The sequence below is a fragment of the Ictidomys tridecemlineatus genome, chromosome 2 (assembly GCF_052094955.1).
Source record: "Ictidomys tridecemlineatus isolate mIctTri1 chromosome 2, mIctTri1.hap1, whole genome shotgun sequence".
NCBI lineage: Eukaryota > Metazoa > Chordata > Mammalia > Rodentia > Sciuridae > Ictidomys > Ictidomys tridecemlineatus.
This window is the reverse complement of record NC_135478.1, coordinates 144,604,883-144,631,556: the sequence shown is the minus strand read 5'-3', so window position 1 is coordinate 144,631,556 and position 26,674 is coordinate 144,604,883. Positions and strand designations below refer to the sequence as shown.

The 26,674-nt window shown below is 48.8% G+C and overlaps 1 protein-coding gene and 1 long non-coding RNA gene across 12 annotated transcripts in view; one reads left to right on the top strand and one right to left on the bottom strand.

The window, feature by feature from the left end:
- Positions 1–6,566: 6,566 nt before the first annotated feature.
- On the top strand, positions 6,567–21,712 carry Ghrhr (growth hormone releasing hormone receptor). The gene is made up of 13 exons (XM_078039894.1): positions 6,567–7,817; positions 11,415–11,517; positions 11,623–11,730; positions 12,359–12,456; positions 13,495–13,592; positions 14,307–14,439; positions 15,645–15,798; positions 16,080–16,140; positions 16,632–16,701; positions 17,420–17,511; positions 18,106–18,235; positions 18,877–18,918; positions 20,585–21,712. The coding sequence occupies exons 1-13, from the start codon at positions 7,761–7,763 to the stop codon at positions 20,708–20,710; spliced, it is 1,272 nt and encodes a 423-aa protein (XP_077896020.1). The 5' UTR covers positions 6,567–7,760; the 3' UTR covers positions 20,711–21,712.
- LOC120891967 (uncharacterized) overlaps positions 20,308–26,674 on the bottom strand; it is an 18,472-nt gene continuing 12,105 nt past the window's right edge. For 7 of the 11 annotated variants that reach the window (XR_013435071.1, XR_013435070.1, XR_013435079.1 and 4 more), the window contains 2 exons: positions 23,152–25,556; positions 20,308–22,499 (listed from right to left, as the gene is read on the bottom strand). This is a non-coding gene — a long non-coding RNA (uncharacterized LOC120891967). The remainder of the gene's footprint in view (positions 22,500–23,151; positions 25,557–26,674) is intronic. The other 4 variants (XR_013435073.1, XR_013435077.1, XR_013435078.1 and 1 more) reach the window with 4 other exon arrangements.

The window sequence follows — 26,674 nt, the reverse complement described above, 5'->3', positions numbered from 1 at the left end:
TTCTGGTGGGTGTGGGGGTTCTATAATATTATGGTTTTAATTTGCATTATTCTAATGACTATTGCTGTTGAACATCTTTTCATGTGTATCTGATATTTGGAGAACCGTCTGCTCAAGTCCTTTACTCATTTTTTAATTGGATTATTGAGCTTTTTGTTGCTAGGTTGTATATGTTCTTTACTAACATACTCTGAATAGTAGTCATTTATCAGATATGTGACTTACAAATATTTCCTCTCATTCTTTAGGTTGTACTTTCACTTACTTGATAGTGTTCTTTATGTACAAAAGTTTCTAATTTGGGTGCCATTTACTTTACATGTTTTTTTCTCTTGCTGTCTGTGCTTTTTGGTGTCTGACTTGAGAAACCATTGTGAAATCCAAGGTCATAAGGATTCTACTTTTTATTTTCTCCTGAGAGTTTCATAGTTTTAGCTCTTAAATTTAGGTCTTTATCCCTTTTGAGTTATTTTTTACGTAGGGTATGTAGTAAAAGTCCACCTTCTTTTTTTTTTTTTTTTTGCATGTGGGTATGCAGTTTTCTCTAACCATTTGTGGAAAAGGCTGTTCCTTCCTTATTGAAGGTCCCTGGCAGCCTTGTCAAAAATCAGTATGTGAGCTCTTATGTTTGGGTTATAGTTCATTCCATGGGCCTATAGATTTATCTCTGTACTCGTATAACATTGTTTTGCTTATTTTAGCTTTGTAGATTTGAACTCCAGAAGTATGAGACCTCCAACTTTGTTCCTTTTCAAGACTGTTTTGACTTTTGGGGCCCTTTGTAAGTCCATATGAATTTGAGTAAGAGGTTTTCTATGTGTGGGGGAAAAGTCATTGTTATTTTAGAGATTGTATTGAGTCTATCTATCACTCTGGGCAATATTGTCATGCTAAAAAAAAATCTTCCAATCCACGGATTATCTTCTATTTTTGTTAAAACTTCAATTTCTTTCAGCAATTTTTTGTAGTATTTTTTTAAAAGTTTTCAATTGTTGTAGATGAACACAGTACATTTATTTATTTTGTGTGGTGCTAAGGATCAAACCCAGTGCCTCACCTGTGCTAGGCAAGCACTCTAACACTGAGCTACAACCCCAGCCCCTGAAGTATTTTGTATAAAAATATTTCACCTCTTTTTTTTTGCTATTGAAAATAGAGTAGTTTTCTTAACTTCCTTTTCAGACTGTTCCTTGTTACTGGACAGAAGTACAACTGAATTTTACATGCTAATTTTGTATTCTTAAACATTGAATATGTTTATTAACTCAAACAGTTTGTGTGTAATTTCTTTAGGGTTTTCTATAAATAAGATCATATTATCTTCAAACCGTGATAAAATTATTTTTTTCTTTTCTGATTTGGATATATTTTATTTCTTTTTGCCTAAGCCTTTCATCTACAACTTCTAGTACCTGAATACAAGTGGCAAAAATAGACATCCTGGCTTGTCTCTGATCTTAGGAGAAAAACTTTCAGTCTTTTACAAATGTAAGAGGGGGTAGAGAGAGAAGAGGGGAGGGGAGGGGAGGGGAGGGGAGGGGGGATAGTAGAGGATAGGAAAGGCAGCAGAATACAACAGACATGAGTATGTCAATATGTAAATCAATGGAAGTGTAACTGATGTGATTCTGCAATCTGTATACGGGGTAAAAATGGGAGTTCATAACCCACTTGAATCAAAATGTGAAATATGATATATCAAGAACTATGTAATGTTTTGAACAACCAACAATAAAAAAAAGAAAAAAAAAACAAATGTTGAGTAAACTGTGGGTTTTTTAGCTACATGGCCTCCATGATGTTAGGAAAGCTGCCTCCTATTCCTAATATGTTAAGTGATTTTTCACTTAAACGGGCAATTGGACTTTGCCAAATGCTTTTTATGTGTCCTTTGAGATGGTCTTTTTACTGTTGTTCATTTTGTTAATGTGATGTAACTCATTGATTGACTTGCTCTATCCTTATGTTGCTGGGATAAATCCCACTTGGCCATCTCTTTTATATGCTATTGAATTTGGCTTGCAAGCCTGTCTGTCTGTCTTTCTTTCTTTCTTTTTCTTTATTTTTTTGCTTAAAAATTTTTTATTTGTTTTAATTAGTTACACATGACAGTACAATGACCTTGACATATCTTACATTTGAGTCATATGGAATATAATTTCTCATTTTTTTTTGAGTGTACAGGTTGCAAAATCACATTGGTCATATAGTCACGTATATACATACAGCAATACTACTGTCTATTTTATTCTACTGTCCTTCCTTTCCCCCCTTCCCCTCCCCTCCCCTCCCATCACTTCTCTCTACCCAATCTAATGTGACACACTTCTTTTTAATTTTTTCCTCACATCATCACACATGTATTTTGTATAACAATGAGGTCTCCTTCCACCATCCATGCAATTCCCCTTCTCCCTCCCTTTCCCTCCCACCTGTCTTCCCTATCTAGAGGTAATCTTCTCATGCTTGCTAGTGTTTCATTTAAAATTTTTGCACCTATATTCAGAAGGATCAATTTTCTCCTAAACTGTAAAATGAGAAAAAGAGGCTTTTACATTAATCATTTTCTGACCATTCCCAGTATTTTTTCATCCTTCCTGTAATTGCAAATATCTATCTGTTCCAATTTTCCTTCTGGCTTGAAACACTTCCTGTAGTGCAGCTCTTGTGGCAATGAATTTTCTTGCCTTTGATTTTTCTTTAAAATTTTGCCCTCGGATTTGAAATAGATTTTCACTAATAAAAAAATTCTGGTTTGAAAGTTTTTCTCTTTGGTACTTTATTTCTCCACTATCTTCTGTCTTGCATAGTTTCTGATGAGAATATGCTGTCATTCTCATCTTTGTTCACAATATATAATTTTTGCTTTGATTGCTGCAAGATTTTCTATCGCCAGAAAGATTTCTCTGTGATACTGGTTTTCAGTAATTTAATTATCACATGTTCTTGGAGTTTTTCTTTGTTTATTGTTTTCCTCTCCCCTTCTGTGTATAACTTTAATCATACATGTTGGTCTACTTCATGTTATTCCACAATTCACTTATATTCAGTTCTTTTTATTAAGTAGTTTTTTTGTTTAGTTTTTATCTAAATTTATATTTATTTTCTCCTGCTGTGTTTCATTTTGGATGGTTTATGTTTTGATATCTTCAACTTCGTTCCTCTCTCTGTTCCCTGGTGTCTGGTCTGCTATTAATCATGGCTGGTGGGTGTGTTTTCCCCCTTCATTTCCGATAGTGTATCTTTAATTTTCGCAAGTTGAATTTGTGTTTTTAAGTAGCTTCTTGTCTACTCACCATGAGTATGTCTCACTCTACCTTCAATGTGTGGAGCATGTTTGTAATGATTGCTTTGATATCTTTATCTGATAGCTCCATAATCTTTATCACTTCTAGATCTATTCCTACAGATTGAAGTTTTTCCTTTGGCTACGGGTTATATTTTCCTGTTTCTTGGCATGCTTCATTTTTTTTTTATCAAATGTTAGTCATTGTGAAGTTTGCATTGTTGGTTTATGGATTTTGTTTATTTAAGAGATGCTGGCTTTTTCTTTTTCTAGCGAAGTTATGTTGTGACTCCTTTTTAGGTTTGCCCTTAATTTTGTTAGAGTAGGTCCAGAGCAGCCTTCCTCTAGGCTAATTTTCTTCAACTACTACAGCATTGCTATTGCATATTCATGCTCTGTGAGTTACAAGTTCTTTTCACTTGGCCGGCCAGCGCACAAGATGTCCTCAGCCTTGTGAGTTCCGAGAGTTTCCTTCCTAGTCAATTGCAATCGTTCTTTCTGCAATTTTGGTCTCTATACACACATTCTTAGTTGGTGTCCAGGCAAAGCCTGCAGAAGGGGATGGTGGGAAGACCTATTTGCAGAACTGCAAAGCCCTGTCTTTCTGCAGCATCTAGTCTTTAGTATTTTGCTTCACAAATTCCACTCAGAGTGGCCTTCTCAATCAAAATTGTCCATCTCCTTTACTCCTCAAGACCACTAGTCTGTGTTTGGGTGACTCCTTTTTGAACTGTGAACTGGTAGTAAACTGGTGCATAGGGTTCAGCTTATTTGTTTTCTAATATCTACAAATCCAATGTTTTAGATATCTTGTTTGCACTTCTTGTTAATGTAGGAGGATAAATCAACCTCTGTCACTCAGTTTTGGCTGGAAGCAGAAGTTCCTAAAAAAAAAAATACATACACACACACACACACACACACACACACACACACACACACAGGGAATTGAGCCAAGGGGCACTTAATCACTGAACCACATCCCCAGTCCTTTTTTATACTCTATTAAGACAAGGTCTTGCTGAATTACTTAGCGCCTCACTGAGTTACTGAGGCTGACTTTGAACTTGCAATCCTCCTGCCTCAGTCTCCCAAATGGCTGGGATTACAAGCATGTGCCACTGCACCTGATCTCAAAATATATTTTTTGATACAGAATTAGCTCATAATTTTGCTACCCTGCTTTTTTTTTTTCCAGTGCCAGAGGGTTGAGCCACATTCCAAGTCCACCATAGGGCATAATTTTTAACTGCTATATAGTATTATATTGCATGAATAAATCAAAATTTGTTTAGCTAGTTTCTAATCATTGAGCATTTATATTGTTTACTGGTTTTTATTATATTTTATAAACAACACTGCCCTCCAGAGACAAATATCCAGAAATAGAATTTCTGGTTTACAGGATATGTTCATTTATAGATTTAATAGGTAATTATTGAATTATTTTTCCAATAGATGAATAATATTAACTCCCAACAAGAGTATGTGAAAGTAACTCCTCACATTATCTTCATAACATCATATTATCAGACACAAAAATTTTAAGCAATGTGGTAAGTGAAAGTGATAGCTTATTAATCTTTTAACTTTCATTTTCTTGACTATTAGCAATGTCAAGCTCATCTTCACCTGTTCCTTGGTCTGTGTATTTTACTGCTTTTCTGGGTGACCTGTGGATGTTCCTTTGCTCCTTTACCTATTGGATTATTTTTCTCTTTATTATGGATTTGTAGATATTTTTAAGATGTGTTTTTGGCACCAAGCCTTCGTTTGTTACTGTTGGTTGTAAACATTTCTTTCAGTTTGCTTTTAGTTTCCACCTATGGTATACTTTCTTGAGTGTACATGATTTTTAATGTTGATGTGGCTAAACTTATTGATTTTTTGATATAGTCTTCATTTTATTATATAAAAAAGTCTCCTCTAAGATGATAAAATAAATTTACATTTTTTTGAAAGGACCTTATTATTTGTTATTTTGCAATTAGGGTTTTGGACATTTTAGAATTTTTTTAATAAACATGAGTTAGAAATCCAATCTTATTTTTTTCCCTACAAAGAGTCAGTATTTCCAGCCTCATTTTCTGATAGTTCATTTATTTGTATTTTTAATTTTTTCCTGGGCAGTAGGAGGAGGATGGTTTTATTTTTTAATTTGTTCTTTTTAGATATACACGGCAGCAGAGTGTATTTTGACACTTTCTGCATGCATGGAGTATAACTTCCCATTCTTGTGGTTGTACATGATGTGGAGTTTCACTGATCGTGTATTCATATATAAACATGGGAAAGTTATGTCCAACTCATTGTGCTATCTTTCCTATTGCTACATGCTACCATATGATTGTCCACTGAGAGCCGGGCTCTGTATGAGGTACTTTGTGTGCCTTTCCTTGTCTACGTATCCCACAAACTCTATAAGGTACTACCATTATCCTCATTTTTCAGAGAGGTTAAATAACTTCCTCAAGGAATGATGGCTAGCAAGCAATGGAGGCAGAATTTGAAAACTATATAAATATGGAATGAGCTAGAGATGGGAGATCTGTGGGTTATTCAGAAAGATAAGCCTGGGAGGATTTGGTCGAGCACAAACAACTAGTTAGATAGGGTTTATTAAGCTCGTTCCTATTGATCATGGTCTGGATAATTCTTTACATGGTTGTGGGGTGTTTTTAACAGTGTCCCTGGTCTCTGCTCACTATATACCAAGAGCTCCTTGCCTTTCTTCCTCCTCATTCCCATTCCCTGGTTGTGATAATAAAAAATACCTTCAGACATTGCTGGGTAAAATTCTCACAGTTAAAATAATCACTTAACAGTATTCTCATTACGAAGAGCCACTAATTTAGACAATATTAACGGTTATGAATTATCAGTATCAATTATTAACCATCATTCATGCTAATGATATTGATACTGATTATCAACAGTCATTTTCCGTAATATTCTTTCTGGTGCTGGTGCCTGTTTGTAGCTGAGGGACAGAAGGCTCTTGGTTTCCCTTTAAGTCACAGCTTCTCAGCATTCTCCTCGCCCAGCCTGTGGGTCCTTGCTCAGCCTGCCAAGAGGGGAGTCTGCTTCTCCTTGAAAATGTGCAGAGCTCAGGGTGGTGGGCTGCCTGTGCCAGGCTTGGGTGAGCTCGGGAAAACACGTGTGCAAGGAAGGGCAGGGGGCTCTCGGGCTTGGAATGGTTTCACATTTTCTTTTCAAAATATTTTTCTACATTTTGTTGACAGTGTATAAAAGTGGAAAAACTAAGCTCTGTTGATGTCAAACAATCCAGCTGGGATTTAGTGTGGTGAGGAACCTTCCACATTCATGACATGCATCTGCTGTAAACATGTCTGGTATTTCCAGCGTCCAGCCCAGCACCCTCTGTGAATGGAGGGCTGCCCATGACCATCAGGACCCATAGGCTCCTGGAACATTCAGGGTCTCCAAAATACCGTGCATGATCCAGGTTAATTGAGAACAGTGTCTTTAGTCTGGTCCATTAAGATCTTGCATTTTAAAACCTAAAACGATGATAAAAATGACCAGGTGATGAATGTCCAAAATAATTTGGGTGGGAACATGTAAGTCTGCTTTCTCAAGACATCTGATCTTGCCTGATTCAAGATGGCCTAGTTCCATGAATCCCTTTTCGAGCCTCCTGATCAGTCGCACTTTCCCCTCTTGCCTTGAGGACTGGGGGAGAGACTTTAATAAGCCCCATGTGATGTCAGGACCTTGACATGTGCAGATGTCTCCTCCCCATGTAGGCCAGCATCTGTGCCAGGTGACAAAGCTGGATCCTGCCAAGACAATACATCCTTTGGACATCTTACATCGGCCCTTCATGATCATTCTTCCTTCTTAAAGCTCATTCCAATTCTCCAGTCCCCACTGCCACTACATCACCACGACTGGGTCGGCCATCTGGGGGGGTCCCCCAAACTCTGAGCTCACCCTTCAGCCCTGTGGATGAGGCTGGGAGCACTGACTAACCTGGGGACTCTCCGAGGGCAGGCCTAGGACTCCTTCCTAATTTCTGAGGTTCTTTCCTTTTGAGGTAGGCAGTGGGGAGGGGTCTCCAATGTAGGCCACCCTATTACTGGGCTCAGAAAGAACATGGTAAGCACACTGACCAACTGGAGCAAGAATCATCCTGTGGTTGTCACCTCCCTGGGCCCTGGCTGTCAGGTCAGCTCAAACTTAGAGGCACAGAGGAAGAGGTGGGACTGGAGCTGCGCCCCTCCATGCAGAGGACATGGAGTCTCCCCCAGGACTAGGGCTGAGTGGGGAAGAGTGTGCTGCAATCTTGGTGAATATTCAGGGGACGTGTCCCTGTGGCTGGCTCCTGCCTATGCAAACAGTCACCTGGGAAAGGAAAGCAGACAGTCCAGTGGCAGTAGCAGGGAACAGTTGGGGAGGGAAGCAGGACAGTTCAAGAAGGCTGGCCGGAGAGAGCCCCTGCTGAGCTCCAACCATGGACAGCTGGATGTGGGGTGCCTGCATCCTCTGCCTGCTGAGCCCATTAGGAGTCGTGAGTAGCCAGCCCAGACCCTCCTGCCTCTTTCATGGGTTCCAGATCTAGGAGCCATGGGGCATTTGGGGGGGCCCAGCTGGAGATCCCTTTGTCCTTCTGCAAGGCCGGGAGTCCTTCCCTGTGGCTTGGAGAAATTCTGATTTTCCTGTCCCTGTCCCTTCCCGGGCATTCTTCTCTGACTATTAACAGTCCTTCCTAGGGTCAAGCTTAGCTCACTTCCCTGTTTGCTTCTTCCAGGGCCTGGCTGGGCCCTCTGGGGGTCACAGAGACTGGCTGCCCTGGAACTGGGGCTACAAGATGAGGCCCTCCCCTTTACCACCCCAAATATGCTCTTTCTCTAAGCCAGGCAGGCCGGCTGCTTCCACACATTGATGTGGATGGTCCCTGTGATGGTCCCAGACCTTTCCCGCCCCCATGACTTCTTCAGCCATATTCCACTTTGGTGGCCTCCTTTGCAGAGAGTATGGCCAGGGACCTAGTGGGGCCTGGGCAGTTAGTGCCCACCAGTCGTTCCTGTCCTGATATTTAGAGGACTCTTCCTTTCATGATGCCCAAACTGGAGAAGCTTCTGGCAACCAACTATTGCTCCAAGGCCTCGGAGACTGGAGCATGGGATAACAGGACAGAGAGCCAGCCCTGATGTGCTACAAGTTCCCAGCTGCTCTTCGGAGTCACTGCGAGTGACAGCAAGGACTGTCATTGGAGTGAGCCTGTGTGGTCCTTATAGGAGTCCTTATAGGAGAGATGCAAGAGGTCAGAGTCAGAGGAGCTGTGGCGGGGGGACAGATTGAGATGTAATTGAGATGTAAAGAGGAGAGTCATGTAGTCCTGAAGGGGCCTCATATGACTGAGGGCTTCTCCTCCCTTACCTTATCAGGGGGCTGTCACTTTCCCCAGCACCTTCCCAGGGCATCTGGTTTTAGGCAAACAAGCTTTTTCATGAATCCTGGAACCATGAAATTAGCTATGTGACCTGGAGCAAGTCCCCTCTCCTCTTCCTGAGGCTTCCTTGTCTCTTTTGTAAAAGAAAATTACATCTGCTCATCAGGGCTTTGCACTGAGTGGGATCTGAGCTGGGGTTGCAACATGGTTCCCTTCTACTACTGGTTCCTCCTGGGGTGGGGCATGTCCCCTTCCTCCCAACTGTGTGTGCTCAACAGTAAAAGCTTCTTTTTAGGAGAGTACCCTAGACCAGTGGGGGGTCATTCAGCAGCTGGAATGTGCATCAGAATCAGGACTAGAACTAAATCATGGTCTCCCAGCACTGGCTCCAGTCCCCAGGGCCCCAAGGCGAATAGCAGTCATTGATGAGGAGGCCAGGTGTCCGGGGTGACAGATTGTCCCTTTAAGTGGGTAAGGATCAGTATGGTGTAAGTGGGGTGATTCAGTAGGAGCATTTGGGTAAGTCTCTGGTGCTAAGGTCTGCACCTGTATCCAGTAGCCCATTAAATTCATGTCCTTGAATATTTAGTTTTAGCATGGGGCGAGAATCTAAATTTACCCCAATCTACACCTGTGGAGCCTAATCCCTTGGAACCTCTTTCTACAGTACAACTGGAAAATTTATCATGTAGAATAGACCATCTTTTCAGCCCCATCTCTTCGTCCCTCCCTGCAATCTCCACCTGGCAGCTGGTCCTCCCTTGGGCTCCCCTGAATTTGCTCCTTCTCTTAGGCTGCCTATTCATGCTTTGGGTGGAAGGCTGTTGACCCTGGGCTCTGGTTCCTTTGGCCTCAAGAGTTTCCTACACAGACCATAAGGAGATGTCCTAGGAAGGGACAGGGGTTGCAGACAGTGGAGGAGGAAGGACAGAGATTGACACTTTCAAAGCACTGCAAGGTGACAGGATGCCTGTGTAAGAAAGTCACTCTTATGTGTTTGGGGCTCTGACCTGTTGGTAGTTCAGTTTTCATTTCCCTCCAGTCTGGGGATGGAGAGTGTTAGGAATTCCTGCCTTTGACTCCCAGATCCCTAGAGAGCTAGGGAGTCTCAGAGCCACCACAGATTTCTGCACATGCATGGCTCCATCCTGCTTGGTCTCCTATTGGTTGATGAGGCACAAATTCAGAAATATTGCTAGATTTCCAGAAAAACAACTTGTTTTCCAGATTCCAGAGAGCATTCCCTGTGGTCACTGGGAAACACCAGATTCTGGGAATCATCCAGATTCTGGGAGGCTCCTAAAGCTGAAATCCTTCATGTGTCTGAGCCACATGGGAAGGCAATTATCTTTCCATCCATAAACTCACCCACACACCCACCCTGATATAGCACCTCATTCATCCACCAGGCATCCAACCATCTGTCTCTTCATCTGTCTGTATGTCTCCATCATTCAGCACAGCCATCATCCATCCATCTATCCATCTATCCATTATCCACCCATCCATCCATACATACATTACATTCATCTGCTCCTTCACTTTAGCATGTACCTGTCCATGTGCTGATTCGTTCATCTATACACTCTCTCTTTTTTTTTTCTGGTGCTGGGGATAAGAACCCAGGGCCTTGTACATTCAAGGCAAGCACTCTACCAACTAAGTTATATCCCCAGCCCCATCTGTACCATCTCCGACCTTCTATTTCTATGCATTTACTTATTCCTGAAAGCAGAGCCTGAGACAAAGGTCAAAGTCAAACATGGTTGTCAGTGGACTCAGATGGAGGTATTTGGTGGGTTTGCATTTCTGGAAACTGCTTGCCTTTTCCTTGGCTTGTGGCCCCTTCCTTCATCTTCAGAGCCAGCAGTGTGCAGCCGTGTAGTTTCTTTTTTTATTTTTATTTTTTTGGGTGCTGGGTGATGAACCCAGGGCCTTATGCACACAAGGCAAGCACTCTACCAGCTGAGCTATATCCCCAGCCCCAGGGTAGCTTCTTTACATCTCAATCTGACCCCATCACAACTCCGCTGACTCTGACCTCCTGCATCTCTCCTATAAGGACTCTAGTGACCACACAGGCTCACTCCAATGATCAAGAATATCTCCTTGTCTCAAGATCCTCCACCCTATCACATCTGCAAATTCCTTTCGCAATGTAAAACTGCACCCTCATGGGCTCTAGGGATTGGGATGTGAATATCCCTGGGGGCTACTGTTCTGCCTCCCAAGGTAGCTGATGCAGACTTGCTTCAAAGGAGCAAGAGGGCAGAGCTGGGGGCAGGGGGGAGGGGGCAGGGGGAGGGGGAGGGGAGAGGGGGGAGGGGGAGGGGGAAGAGGGAAGGGGGGAGGGGAGGGGATGGGGGAGGGGATGGAGAGGGGTTAACTCAGGGAGGGAAGAAAGGCTATTATAGGGAGTGACCTGCTCACTGCTGTATCTCCAGAAGCATTTTGTTGAATGTGTCTCAGAACTTACTTCCATGGGACTGAAAGGAGAAGCATCCGTCCAGACCTCTGTCCCTCCATCCCACCTTCCCTTCCTGTCATAGGCCTGAACATCCATCCATGACACGCGGAAGTCCCGGGATGCAGGCCCGTGTTTAGGATGGAGCCCAGAACGGAATCAGGCTTCACCTCTGTCTTCAGGCCATTTGAGCCAGGACTCAGAGGAGCACAGGTGGCTCAGCTCATCCTGTTAACTCTTTCCTGCAGGTTCTGGGCCACGTGCACCCAGAATGTGGCTTCATCGCCCAGCTGAGAGAAGACGAGAGGGCCTGTCTAGAGGCCGCAGAGGGGACGCCCAACACCTCCCTGAGTACGGGGCCTGGGGGGAGAGGTGCTATTCCCAGGTCCCTTATCTCCTCCAGCCTGGCTGCTCAGCGAGCCGGGCCAGCCATCCACCCTGTGTCTCCCTGTCTAGGCTGCCCTAGGACCTGGGACGGGCTGCTGTGCTGGCCGGTGGCAGGCTCTGGCGAGTGGGTCACCCTCCCTTGCCCTGCTTTCTTCTCTCACTTCAGCTCGGAGCCCGGTGAGGACCCTGGGTGGGCTGGTGGGGGGAGGTGAGGTGGTTTCATCTGAGGGGGTGGTGACCCATCTCTGGCTTCGAGTCCACCCTTCCTGCTTCTGGCATGACCCTGGGCAAGTCCCTCCACCCTGGTCCCCTACTTGCTGAACAAGAACAAGACACTAACCTCACAGGGGGAGGGAGGACCAGAGGGTGGAAGGACTGGACTTGAGGCCTGGCGTCCAGCAAATGTTCTCCAGCTGTTAGCGGGAGAATAGCAAGTCTGTCTCCCTGGAGATGCTTCCCGCTGTCTAGGACGAGAGGGGGGATGGCACCTGCTGTTCTGCCTCACTCCCACTCTGGAGTGGACAGTCCCTCCAGGATTCTTTCCTACTCCACTTAAGATGTTGAGGGCCTAACTCACCACTCTCTGCCCCTCAAGGGCACCTGAGAGGCCACAGAGGGAAGATCCCAGCTATGTAGCAGGCAGGCTGGACCCAGAATCCAGGCCTCTCAGGGACCTCACCCTCTCTCTGTCCCCAAGCGCAGCCTGTGCCAATGCTACCAGGGGCATCAGATGCTCCAGAACTCCTCCCACCCCTCCTGGTGGGAGGGGGAGTGCTGGTAGCAGAGCCTCTTGCTTCCCTCCCAGGGGCTGTGAATCGGGACTGCACCATCACTGGCTGGTCAGATCCCTTCCCACCGTACCCCGTGGCCTGCCCAGTGCCCTTGGAGCTGCTGGATGAAGAGGTAAGAGGCTCCTAGCCTCTTGGAGGAAGGGTGGTTATGGACATCTGTATGGGTGACAGACTGCACAACTGGGCGTCTGCCATTCCCAAAGCCATCGGCTGGAACGTTAATTACAGCAGTCGCCCAGCAGCAGGCAGTGAAGAGTTGGGCAGAGGAAAGTCGCTTGCTAATTTGCTCAAGGGAGACACATGGGCCACTTTGCTTGGAGGGAGTGGGGCATGGGGAGGCAGATGGGCTGGCTCCCATCTTCTTGGCGAGCCTTTCTCTGCCCTCCTAGAAGCACGGGGCCGGAGACTCCCTCCGTGGTCCTCCGTCTGTGGGGCAGTATCTGTGGAGTGTGGGTGAGTGGGAGGGGACTCAGCCCGGGCGGGATGGCAGAGACCTCCAATTCCAGACAACACATCCCACACTGTGCATAGAGCAAGGCGCTTTGTCCACACTCAGACCCCGTTTCAACCCGCCCTCAGCTCTGAAAGTTAAAGCAGGCGTCTGACCATGTTTCCCATGAAAGAACTGCATCAGAGAGGGGCAGGGGCTGCCTGAGTTGCACAGGAGAGCTCAGACGGGGGCCAGTGACCAAGCTTCTGCTCCTTCTCTTGCCTGCGTCCTCCCTCTCAGGGCCTGGGAGGGACTCTGATTGATCTGAACACCCAGGCATGGAAAGAGCTGGTCCCTGCCCGCCCATGGCTGTGCCTCGCTGCCCTGGCTGTCCCCTTTGTGTGGGGACATTGTGTTCCCGAGCTGGTGAGCACACTGGTGGTCAATAAATTGCCAATTTCCTCTGGGGCTTTTGTCATGCCCCACGGATGGCTCTCTGCTGCTGCCTCTCTGCGCCCTCAGAGCAGCCATGGGTGCTGAGCACCTCCAACCCTCACCTCCGACCCCAGTAGGGCAGGGCGGGGCAGGCTGCAGGCAAAGCCTCCAGGCACCGAGGGGCTTCCGTGGTGCCCAGGCCCCTCTGCCCCAGATAGGGCGGGCTGGGGTGGAATGACTCATCCCCTTCAGCAAAGGCTGAGACTTTGTCTCTCCCTTTCCCAGAAATCTTACTTCTCTACAGTGAAGATCATCTACACCACGGGCCACAGCATCTCTGTGATCGCCCTCTGCCTGGCCATTGCCATCCTGGTGGCTCTCAGGTTTGCCATCCTCACCACCTTCAAGAACCTTCAATGCTCCCTGTTGCCCAGAGGACCAAGTCGGATTCTTTGCCTGGCAGCCAGGAGGTGCCCAGCTCTAGGCAGCATGTCTGTTTCTGACCTTTCCTGCCCCTTCCCCACCACGTGGACCCTGTCTTCGCACACCAGAACCCCCTCCTCCAGCCTTGGCTCCTGTGGAACTCGTGATACCAACACCTTCTTTCTTCTCAGTGCACTTACATCTGCCCCGAGTTCAAAGCCCTGCTCCCATCTGCTTCCGAGGATCCTCTTTGCCTCCTGTGTTCGGTCCTTCTTGACTGTGCCAATCCTCTGAGGCCTTTTTCTGTTTTAATGACTCTCCGGTGTTCAAAGCCTGTGCTGCCCTCTGCTCTGGGGCTGAGTCTCTGGTCACCAGGACACGCCCACAGGCAGTTGGCTGCCATCTCTGCCCCTGCTACCCCGACTGGAGCTCTCTGAAGGCAGTGATTTCCTCTGTTCCTGTACCTCTGCTGCGTCCAGGGCCATGGTTGGTCACCTGACCTGCAGGGCTACAACTCCAGGTCATCCTCTCCACTTACTTCTGCTTGACTGGCTGGGGTTCGGGGCATCTCCACCCAGCCCAGCCCAGCCCAGCCAGGCCCCTGTTGTAGGAAGCCCAGACAGGTGCCCTCGCCCACCTGACCTCCCATTCCTCATCTCTCTCTGTCCTTCCAGGAAGCTCCACTGTCCCCGGAATTACATCCACACCCAGCTGTTTGCCACCTTTATCCTCAAGGCGGGAGCAGTGTTCCTGAAGGATGCCACCCTCTTCCACAGTGACGACACCGACTATTGCAGCTTCTCCACGGTAAAGCCGGGGGGGGGGGGCAGCCTAGAGAGCACTGTGCCTGCCCTGTGGGCAGAGCCCTCATGGCCCTTGGCAGAGCAGGAAAGGGTCCCTCCCCTTCCTGCCCCCAGCTCAGGCCCCCTCCCCAAGCCCTCCCGGGACCACCATGCCCATCCACACCCCGGCTCATCCTCCCACCCCACTCTGAGTCCACACTCCTTTCCATGGTCCACCCGCCATAGTTTTTGCTCTGCCCCGCCTTTCCTTTCTCTCCATCTCATTTCCCTACCTCCTCTGTCCATTTGTGGCTGGGTAGAGCTGGGTCCCTTCTTCCAGAAGCACACACAGAGCGGGGGGACAGAATGCACACAGAGCTGGGGACTGCCAGGCAGAGAAAGCTGAGAGCTGGCAGAGAATGAGAGAGGGCTTCAGGGAGGAGGTGGCTTTGGAGCTGGGGCAGCAGCGACAGATGCATCAAATGGAGGGAGAAGTATGGACATGCTCTCAAAGACAGGAGAGCTGGGACATGGCCACGAGGCCAGAAGACCTAAAGGGCGGTGGAGGAGCAGGGAGAGCCTACCCCTCTGCCCTGGGTCTGAGTCTCTGGTCACCGGGACACTCCCACAGGCTACAGAGGGAAGCTGGGTGCAGGGCCTAGGCTCAGCATTTGCAGGGTCTAACAGTATACGGAAATGAACAGATAAACGAACAATCTGAATTAATTAACGGAACAATGAATAATTGAAAATAGGGAGCACTTATTATGTGCCGGATATTGCACTAAGTGCTTTAGATGTATGATCTCCTTTCATCTTCAACACGCCTTGAAGACCGAAGCGTCGCCTCAATCCCATCTTTGTCCACGAGGGGAAACTGGCAAGGCTGCCCAGCAGCACAGTGGGGGAGCTAGGCCTGAACCCCGGCCCCTTGGGCCCCAGCAGTGATGCTGCAGTTCACTCCATGCCCCGCCCCTGACAGGGATTTAAACTTGAACCCAGCCTCTCTGAATCCCAAATCTGTGCTCTAGCCACCACGTGATACCACCACAACCCCTCTAGGGAAGCGCAAGCAGTCCCATGGCCCAGGCTATGGGGGGGGGGCGTGCCTGGAGGTTCAGGGTCTCCTGGGCAGAGCTGGGTCCCTCCTTCCAAAAGGAGGTAGAGGAGATCTGGGTGCTGGCTGCAGTGGGGTCTCAGCTCTAAAGCACCCAAGTCCCCTGTCCCCAGGTCCTGTGCAAGGTCTCTGTGGCCACCTCCCACTTTGCCACGATGACCAACTTCAGCTGGCTGCTGGCTGAAGCCGTCTACCTGAGCTGCCTCTTGGCCTCTGCATCTCCCAGCTCAAGGACAGCCTTCTGGTGGCTGGTCCTTGCTGGATGGGGTGAGTACCTGGGGCTGTTCTGCACCCTGGGGGAGGAGGAGGGCTGGGAAGGCCCTCACACAGAGGCCCTTCCCCACGGTGGGGGTGACTGCAGTCCCGAGAGGGGAAGAGATGGGCCACAGTCCTCCACCAGGTGTTGGAGAGCAGGACTGGATCCCTGGACCCTGGGCCCTTGTCAGGTCTGGCCGTTGAGGCCAGCAGTGGTGGTGGGAGGGGAGGGTGGATCTCAGAGCCAAGGATGCAGCCCCCCCCCTCACTTGGATCTCCTCTGCACCCCACAGGGCTTCCCATGCTCTGCACTGGCACCTGGGTGGGCTGCAAGTTGGCCTTCGAGGACATTGCGTAAGTCATTTCACCCACACCTGGGGATCTGGGGTATGGAGAGGACTGTCAAGGGAAGCCGCCTTTCTCCACCAGAGTAGGAAGAGAAGGAAGAGGAGTTCCCAGTGTGGGTGGGGCTGGGAGGTGGGGAAAGTGTCTGCAGATAACCCAGAAGGGGCCCAGATTGCCAGGGTGGGGGGCTGAGGGTGTTGGGGGTGTGGGGCTGCCATTGTGTCCTCTGGAAGTATCTGGGCCACCAGGGACGAACATTAGAGAAGTCCATTCCTTCCGGTGAAGAGAAAGGCTGAGCCCAGGCCCAAGTTCTAGAACCACTGGGGCTTCTCTTTAGAATGTGCCCTAGGTGTCTGAAAAAGAAGATAAGGTGGGAGGGAGGTGGGGTGAAAGACACCAAGGAGAGGAGCTCAGGAGTAGCAAGAGGAGAGAGGAGCGGGATGCAGAGGTTCCTGCAGAAAGGGAGCGCCCCCATCAGCCCTGGCCTGCCCTCTCCCTAGGTGCTGGGACCTAGACGACAGCTCCCCCTACTGGTGGATCATCAAAGGGCCCATCATCCTCTCTGTTGGGGTCAGTTCCTGGGAGCCAGGGTCCTTTTGCTTTATTCAGTCAGCCTCCTTGGGTCCCTCAAGGGGCTGTACACAGCAAAATGCAACAGGAAACACCTCCAGGCGGGGAGTCGGGAACCCTGAGTCCCACCTCCCCCTGTGCAGATTCTCTGGGAGTGGGGTCCCTGCCTCAGGATCAGATTCCTTGGAACAGGGACTCCAACAACATGCATGCTTCTAGCTTGGAGTCTCCATGAGTCTGGGGTGCTGCTGGCTGCTGATTACGCGCTGTGGGGCGAGAGGCAGGGGTGGGGTGTAGATGAACAGGGGAACAACCACTCTGGGCTCCCACTTGTAACACAGGACGGCGAGCTCTCTTTGCATGGTGCTGGGGGGACGAGTGAGTTTTCCCCAACTTAGCAATTGTGCAAAGTGATGGCCTCTGCTTCGAGGCAGAGAAGACTCAGAAGAGACTGGAGGCAGGTGTCAGGGCCTGCACCTCCCACCTTTGCTGGCAGGTCTGGAGAGGGAGGGAACAATGTAAGCCCTTCATGTCCTCTGAAGACCTCACGTGGGAGCCCAAAGTTCCAGAAACATGATCTGTGCACATCCTTCACTGGCACATCCCCGTGTCTCAAGGGTTTGGGGTTTCCAGTCCCCAAAGGGGCTAGGGTTCCTCCTTAGGCCACCCAGTGATGCCCCTGACTCTTGACCTTTTTCTTCCTGCACCTCGTTTCCAGGTGAATTTTGGGCTTTTTCTCAATATTATCCGCATCCTGCTGAGGAAACTGGAGCCCGCTCAGGGGAGCCCCCACACCCAGTCTCAATATTGGTACCTTAGGGGGTGGGGTGGGGGTGGGGGTGTGTGCCTGCACACACACAAGCTCATGCACCTTTGTGGCTGTGTGTGTGTGTGTGTGTGTGTGTGTGTGTGTGTTGGGGGACCCGAGGGAGGGCACGGAGGAGATTCCAAATGGATCCCAGCGCTCTCCTCTTTCCTATGTCCTCAGAGACAATGATCTTGTCCCTGCCCTCCAGGAGACCACATCATGGGAAAGACGAGGGCCTCCCAACAGCCAGTTAGCATGCCCATTAGGCGGAAGAGAGCCGGGATCCATTTTTTCAGGGGCCTAGAGATGGGGATCTTTCTAGGCAGCAGGGAGAGGGGAGTCAGGGAAGACGGCCTGGAAGGAGTGGTCTTTGAACTAGATTTTGAAAGATGCATGGACTCTGGAATAAAATGGGACAAGAGACCTTAGCAGAGGGTACAAGAGTAAGGAATCCCAGCATGAGTGCGGGAGGATGGGTGTCCCAGGCGGCTGGTGTCCAGAGTGGAGTGGGGAGGCTGTGGCAGTGCGAGTGGGCAGAGCCCACGCCGCAGTTTCTGACCCCAGCCTTGGGAACCTTGTGTTTTTCTTCCCTGCAGGCGCCTCTCCAAGTCAACGCTTCTCCTCATCCCGCTGTTTGGAATTCACTACATCATCTTTAACTTCCTGCCCGACGATGCTGGCCTGGGCATCCGCCTCCCCCTTGAGCTGGGACTGGGCTCCTTCCAGGTGAGGGTCTCCACAGGTACTTTCTTCCTCCAAGTACTTGAGCAGGAGGCCTTGGCTAGCTTCCTGATAGGGTGAGGACCCCTACTGTTCACCTATTCAACTACCCCCTGTCCATCTTCCATCCACCCCTTCATCTCCCTGTTCTGTCCATCTGCCCACCCACCCATGCACACCTTCATCTCAGCTATTCAACATTTATTATGTGCATATTAATAAAGGATTTATTAATATGAATAAAGAAAGTCAAGAAAAGCTGGTCAAGGGGTCACAAACCTTCCATCCCAGTGACTCGGGAGGCTGAAGCAGGAGGATCCTGAGTTTGAGGACAGCCTTGGCAACTTAGAACCTTTCTCAAAACAAAAAATAAAGGGCTGGGAGTGTAGCTCAGTGATAGTGCACCCCTGGGTTCGATCCAGGTCAGAGAAATGGGCTAATTGCATGGGCAGGCTTGCTTACAGCAATGATACGGAACAGTGTGCCTGGCAAACAGTAAGCGATGAATGCATCTAAATTCCCTTTTGGCAAACACCTGGCCCAAGCTGCAGCCTGGAGCTGGTGGGGGGAGGGTAGTAGCAAGACTGTGGAGGCCTTGAGGCCAGGCCAAACTGTTCTTATGGAGTCCTTCCTCTCCGGTCCCACAGGGATTTATTGTTGCCATCCTCTACTGCTTCCTCAACCAAGAGGTATGTGATCTTCTGGCTCTTCCTTGCTTACTGAGCTCCACTGCCACTGAACCTAAGCTCTCCCACCCTCCCCAGCTTAGGCTGACACTCCTGTGATCCTTGATTCCCATGATCCTTTGTGGGAATCTGTGCTGAGCTCCTTGATCAAGCGGAACCTGAATGCTTTCTGTAAATATCATTCACCCATTCCTCCTCTGAGCGGGGCCAAATTCTACTGCCTGTTCCATAGGAGGTAGAGGAGGTCTTTCAGGGGTCAAGGGAGAGATGGGGAGGGAGTATGCCAGCTTCAGGGGGAGATGGTCAGAGAGAACAGACAGAGGAGTTGAGAGAGTCAGAGGCAGACATATGGAGACCTAGGGACAGAATCAGATTCAGACAGAGACAGAGAGGAAGATCCAGAGCAGAATGGGGGAAACAGAGAGCCCCTAGAGGAGACACACAACCAGACCAACCAGAGATGGAGGCAGACACGAATAGACAGACCCCATGGCCGGCTGCTGTGCACAGAGAGGCACGGGAAAATGGCAGGCGGGAGTGAGTGGCACCCAAAGACCCTGCGGGTTTCTGCCCTTAGGACAGTTTTGCTCTAGGGAGAGATGGGAGAATCTAGCTCTGAGCAGCTACTCCAGTCCCCTCTGTTGGGTGTGTGGTCGGGGTCGCGGGCTCCCCCTGGTGGCCACGGGTTTGCTTCGCAGCCCTACTTCTGGTGGAGAGCAGGCTGCAGGTGCCCTGTGCCGCTGTGTACCCGCACCTCTGCGCCCTAATGCTTCTTTCTCCTTGGCTCCCTGGGCTCCCAGTCCAGCCTCTCTGAGTCCCGTGAGCCTTACCTGGAGTCTGGAATGTAGACCCAGGCCTGCAGCGTGAGGGTGGTGGCGGTTGGTGGGGGCTCAGGGCGTCCTGGAAACCCGGGGTGGGGCTGAGGGGTAGCCTCTGCGGAGGCCATTGGGGTCTGAGAAAGGAGTTCCCACAGGTAGTCCTGGAGGGATCTATCCCAGGAAGCAGCGTTGGGGACCGGACGCTGCTGGTGATGGGGAGCTTACTACCCACCAGCAGTGCTCTCTGTCTGCAGGCAGCTGTGGGGAGACATCTGCACCCCCTTTTATCTTGATCGCAGCTCAGCTCTGCCAGGCAGGTCCAGTCCCTCAGCCCCCAACAGTCCCCAACAGAGATGTGAAGATACAGACGGCACCCACCCCCACCCGGGCCCCACCCCCTGGCTGTGTTTCTTTCATTTCTCTCAACTGCAGCCTCACATAGAGCTTTGAGTCCTCTCTCCCTTCAGCCATGTCCTCAGGACAGATTCCCACATTTGAGCTCACAGAATCGAGCCTAGTGCAGGGGTGATTAAAGTCACCCAGGGGGGACAGAGTAGTCATTTGGCAAGGATACTCAAGAAAGCACCCATAGGTGTCTTTAACTGGACCCAGACACAGGCAGTGCTAAAAGGCAAAGAAAGAGCTTCAGGCAGTGGTCAGCAATACTCAGAGGAAGGAGGAAGCAGTATTCTCCATGGGCGGTACTGGGCATGACCTGTGGTCAGCTGTGGCTTCTGCTGCCCTGTGTGTGCTTTTCCTACAGGACCTCTCCCTGCACCCCCCAGTCTCATTGGGGTGAGCAGTGGAGTGGCCATGGGACCTTCCTAACATCCTCTCCCTTATCCCTGGAGGTGAGGACTGAGATCTCACGGAAGTGGCATGGCCATGACCCTGAACTGCTGCCAGCCCGGAGGACCTGTGCTAACTGGGCAATGCCTTCCCGCTCGGGGGCGAAGGTGCTGACGTCTATGTGCTAGGTGGGCCACATAGAGCCTGGAGTCCATCCCTGAACTGGGGCAGCTACTCACCAGCCTCTGGAGGAGCAAGACCATCCTTTCTGCCTCTTGGCTTTTCTCTAGGTCCTTTTATGTCATTGCTAACTTCCTTGATCTGTGTCTCTTCCCAGTAGGTCCTCTTCCTCAAGTCTGGGGCCACAGCCCAAGGCTCCGAGGAGCCCATAAACTTACAGCTGAATAGATACACACTCCAGTGAACAATGTGCCTCTAAAGGGGAGAGCGTCTCCGTCCCCTCTTTGAATTCCCGGTGCAGAGTGGCATTTATCATTTCTGGGTTCGTCCTGCCTTATCAGCATTTGTCTCTGCAGGGATCCTCATGTTTTATTAATTTTAAAAATGGATTCTCTCTGTTCCCACCCCACTCCCACGCCCCTCCTCCCACAGGCAAAGAAGCCAACATGTGCAATGAGATTCTTTGTGTTTCTGTGTCTCTTGCAAAACATGAAGTGTTTCTTGTGTTTCTTCTGAGAATTTACATAAATGCTATTGGTTATGTGCTTCATCCTGCCTTCGTGTTTCCCTGCTCAGCATTGTGCTTTTGAGAAATCCACCCATGTTGCCATGTGTATGTCGGTCCTGTTTGGCCTCATGGTGCCACATGGGGCTGTTGTCACAGGTTACCCATCCCCCTCCCTCTGGGTGGACACACACCCGATGTTCCCTCTGGACTGGTGTGGGCAAGCCTTTCTCTGGGACTCGTACCCAGGAGTAGATACCTAGGACACCAGTCACACCTCTCGTTGATGTGACAGATTGTGTGTCTGCAAATTGGCACTCCCGCTAGCAGCTCTCCAGGTTCCAAAATACCTGCAGCCCCCGACACGTGGCACTTGCAGCTCGTTTGTGTTGGCAACCCATACGGGGGCACGGTGGCCCCACACTGCTGGTCCTATGTGCATTTCCCTGATGTCTAACAAATGTGAGCATTTCTCCTTGTGCCCATTAAAAAATTCTTCTGGAAATTGCTGAGTCTCCTTTCCTGACCTTCTCTGGGGTGGAGATTCCTCTACTCTAAGTCCTTTACACCTTCCTGAGTCCCAACCTACTGCCTGCTGCCCACGACCTCCTGAGGGCTCCTTTAAAGCAACACAACCATACCATCCACCCTGCTCCCATCCTCCTCCTTGGCAGGAGGAAGGAGAAAGAAACCAGGGTACTGTCCTTGGAGACCTGAGAATCCAGCCTCCCCCTCCTGCCTCTACCCACCGGGGCTGATTGCTGGACTTTGCTTGGGTTCCTCTTGCCTCTGTGATCCCCTTGAGCCCTTTCTGCACGAGGTCCTGTTTGCCTTCCGTGATATTCCTGGATCACGGGCTGGGCATGGCGGGTTGGGCTGCTGGCACGTAGGTGTGTGCACTAAAGGGCACTGGTGGACACCCCTCTGCTCATAATCATGAGGGTTCCTGTGAAGGAGGAGGCAGCCGTATGAAACCCGAGGTCACATGGCTGCCTGTGATGCCCAGATGCCTAGCGCCTGCGGGTTGGACAGACGTCAAGGCAGCCCAGTCTCCAACCCACCGTGCATTCTTTCCTTTAGTGTCAGATCATAAAAGTGATCCCACTTATCGCAGGTGATTGGGAGGTTGCTTCAGTCAACTTCTCGTCACTGTGACCAAAGACCTGACCAGAGCCATGCAGAGGAGGAAAAGTCTATTTTGGCTCATGATCTCAGAGGTCCAGTCCCTGGTCAGAAAGCAGAGCATCACGGTGGACGGGCCTAGTGGAGGACAGCAGCTCGGGACACACCAGCTGGGAAAGAGACAGAGCTCTGCTCACCAGGTGAAGCCACAATTAAAGACGGGCAGTTCGTCTAGAGAGGTAATGAGTTGGTCCAATGGGGAGAATGGAGGCCAGTTTGGGTCCTGGAAGTTGGAGACTGCCCCAGAAGAATGGAAATGTCAACGTCTTCAGAGCCCTTCCTCCACTCTCACCAGGACAACCTGCCCCTGCTCCAACCTGTGGCTAAGGTAGCCTGTCCCAGGGATTGCCCCTCCCTACAGAGAGTTGTTGGGCTGCTTCCTGCCTGGATCACTCCATTTGGCCCCTCCCCCTGCCCATCTGCTTCTCACCTGTTGGCCATCCCACCTGGGCCACCTCCTGGGCCTAGTCAGGTATTCAGGAGGGAGAGAGATAAAGGCAGAAGAACCAAGAAAGTCCAGGGTGTATAAAAGGCAGAACACCCTCACTTCTTGGGATATGGCCTCTCCTCCCTCCCGGGAGAAGCCTACGTTACTACCTTTTAAATAAACCCTGCTTCATATGTTTGCCTCACCCTGCTTCTCTAATGTTCAAACCTCAACATGCGGGGAAGCAGAACTCATCTCTGACAACTGGAGGTATCACAGGGTCAAAACCCCAAAGTCATGCCCCAGGGATCTACCTCCTCCGGCCACGCCCCTACCTGCCTATAGTTGCCACCCAGTTAATCCGTATCAGTGGATTAATCGACTGATTAGATGAAGATTCTCATAACTCAGTCATTTCACCTCCGGACATTCTCTCATTGTCTCATGAGCTCTTGGGGGACATCTCATATCTAAGTCAGAACAGAGGGATAGAAGGGATTAAAAAGAAAATAAAAATCAACCATGATGTTATTACCCAATGACGTTCACCACGGATATCTTTATGTTTCCTGAAAGGTGTTTTTTCCCTTCATGTTTGAGTCAGATTTTTTTGCTGCTGTGACCAAAAGACCTAACATGAACAATCAGAGGAGGAAAAGTTTACTTGGGGGGGGGGGTGGTTCATGGTTTCAGAGGTCTCAGTCTACAGAAAGGTCAGCTCCATTCCTCAGGCTCCCAGTGAGGCACAACATCATGGCTGAATGGTATGGTGGGGGCAAACAGCTGGGAACACGGCACCAGTAAGGAGAGAAAGTGGGAAACAGAGAGGGTTAGTTCTGCTTTAAAAAGACAAAATATATACCCCAAAGTCAGGGCCCCAGGGATGACCTCCTCTTGCCACACCCCAAAGGCAGTTAAACACCCAGTTAATCCCTATCAGCAGATTAATGCACCGATCATGTTAAGACTCTCTTAATCTAATCATCTCACCTTTAAACTCTCTTGCATTGCCTCATACATGAGCTTTTGGGGGACACCTCACATTTAAACCCCAACACTGCGTTTTTGACACATCTTGCGATTATAATACATTTCTAAGTGTGCAACTTGTTTCTATCCTTTAAAATAACATGCATGTCCTACAAATGGTCAGTAAGCACATAAGAGAATGTTCAATACCATGAGTCATCAAGAAAACCTAAATCAAGATCACAATGGGATACTGTTTCACCCCTGTGAGGATGGCGAAAATGGAAAAAAAAATAGTAACAAGTATTGGTCGGATGTGGAGCCCTCACACATTGCTGGTGGGGAGGTAAAATGGTCAGCTGCTTTGGCAAAAAGTTTGGCAGTTCTTCGAAAAGCCAAACTTTGAGTCACTTAGCAGATGTAGTCCTAGGTAGACATGTAAGAGAACTGGAAACATGTGTCTGCATAAGAACTTTTCTGTGACTATTCATAACGATCAAGAGGAGGAAACAACCCAATTGTCTACCAGCTGATGAATGGATAAGTAAGACACGGCATGTCCAAACAATGGAAAGCTAATACCATAATAAAAAGGAATGGAGTGCACCACGTGTGAGCCCTGGAGATGTCATGCTGAGTGAAAGAAGTCAATCACAGGGGCCACATATGTCTGAGTCCATTTATATGAAGTTCCCAGAACAGGCCAATCCCCATAGAAACATGGTAGATGAGAGGTTCACAGAGGCTGTGGAGCGAGAACTGGGGAGTGATGTCAAGAGTGATGGTGTTTCTTTTTGAAGCAACAAAATATTCTAAAGTTAGTAGAGATGGTTGCAAATTCTGTGAATATACAAAAAAGATCACAGAATCATGCACTGTGAAGGGATGAATTTTACGGTATATGAATTTTATCTCAATAAAGCTGTAATTAAAAAAAAAGTAACTGAGCTGGCTGCAGAACAATCACGGAAATTTTTTTCTGCTACAGATTTATAAAGTCTATATGACGTTCTTCATTTAACCAATTATCATTTAGCAAACTTTCAGTTGGTGAAGATCCTTGCCATTTTTATAAATAGCTGGGAAGATAGATTTCCTTGCCTACAATTTCGGTATACACCTTCAAAAAGAAAAAAAAGAAAAGTTTAGAATAAGCTTTGAGAGTTTCAGAACCAATTCCCCTAGACCTAGAATGCTTCAGACAATGATGTGCATGTGATGAGTCTTATAATACCCAAATTGTCTCCCAGAAAAGTCAGTCTAGTGGATTCTTGCACAGATGGTGTAAGCGTGACAGCTTTTCTGCAATGTTATTATCATTCAAACCATCTTGGTCTCTCTTGAGTTTTAATTGTTGGTAGAGATGTTAGCTGAGTGGTGTTGGTGGTTGGTGTTAGTTAATGATAGTGGTTAATTAGTGGTTAGTGGCTACTTAAAAGTTTGTGTTAGTAGTTAGAGGTTCATGTTAATGAGCGTTAGTGGCTAGTTAGTGTTGTTGGTATTGGCAGAAACTCTCTTTGTGAATTGTGTATCCCTTCCCTAGATATTTCACTATGGCTACAAGTCTACCTTTTGTCCCCTTTTAGTGTCACCTGGAACTTCAATCTCTTGCCACTTCTTTACTCTCTTTCATGATGGGGGTCCGTGAACTGGGGCTATGTCCACAGATGCAGGGTCCTGGAAGATCCCTTGATTGGCAAACGCTTCCTCTTCCAGGGTTTAGGCTTCCCCATCTCTATGGGGAGGAGGTTGGTCAAGAGGAACATCTGCACTAAAAAATGACAAAATCATGGAATTTGCAGGGAAATGGATGGCACTAGAGCAGATTATGCTAAGTGAAGCTAGTCAATCCCTAAAAAACAAATGCCAAATGTCTTCTTTGATATAATGAGAGCAACTAAGAACAGAGCAGGGAGGAAGAGCATGAGGAAAAGAGTAACATTAACAGAGACGAGTGGTGGGAGGAAAAGGGAGAGAGAAGGGAAATTGCATGGAAATGGAAGGAGACCCTCATTATTATACAAAATTACATATAAGAGGTTGTGAGGGGAAAGGGGAAAAAAAGAGAGAGAATTAAATTACAGCAGATGGGGTAGAGAGGGAAGATGGGAGGGGAGGGGAGGGGGGGTAGTAGAGGATAGGAAAGGCAGCAGAATACAAGTCACTAATAGAGCAGTATGTAAAAACGTGGATGTGTAACTGATGTGATTCTGCAATCTGTATTTGGGGTAAAAATGGGAGTTCATAACCCACTTGAATCAAATGCATGAAATATATATGTTAAGAGATTTTTAATGTTTTGAACATCCAATAAAAAAAATCACACACACACACACACACACACACACACACACACACACACACAAGAGGAACATCTGCGGGATTTTGAGAGAGGACACTGGATGGCAGGTTAGAAGCTGAGTTGGAAGAGCAATGCTCATTGTGGCCACCAGGTGGCAGACGAGCTGCAGCCAAGATCCCTGGCTGGACCCTCCTGCAGCCTGGATGAGGTCCTGACACTGGAGATGGACAGAGCCCTCCCAGGGCCTGACCTGTGGCTCAGCCAGCCTAAGGAGCTGGTGGAAGAAGAGGCGCTGCTTTGGCCGGCAGGGAAGAGGGAGAAAAAAAGACATCTCCCCAAGTCCTTCCCAACCCCAGTCTTGGGGAGTAAGAAACAGGGAAGAAAAATGAAGGCTAAGGGGACAGGAGCAGTGGTATCCCATAGATGAAGGCTCCGTGTGAGACACAGGCCACAGGGGGCTTCCTGGGGGCCTCTGGGCTTTGAGGGGAAGGCATCCTCCTGCAGCCAGCCCGCCCTCAGCCCTCAGGTTCTGAAAGGAGAAGGAACCCAGCTTCTCTCCTGGTGCTCGGGCCCCTGCACACTGTAGG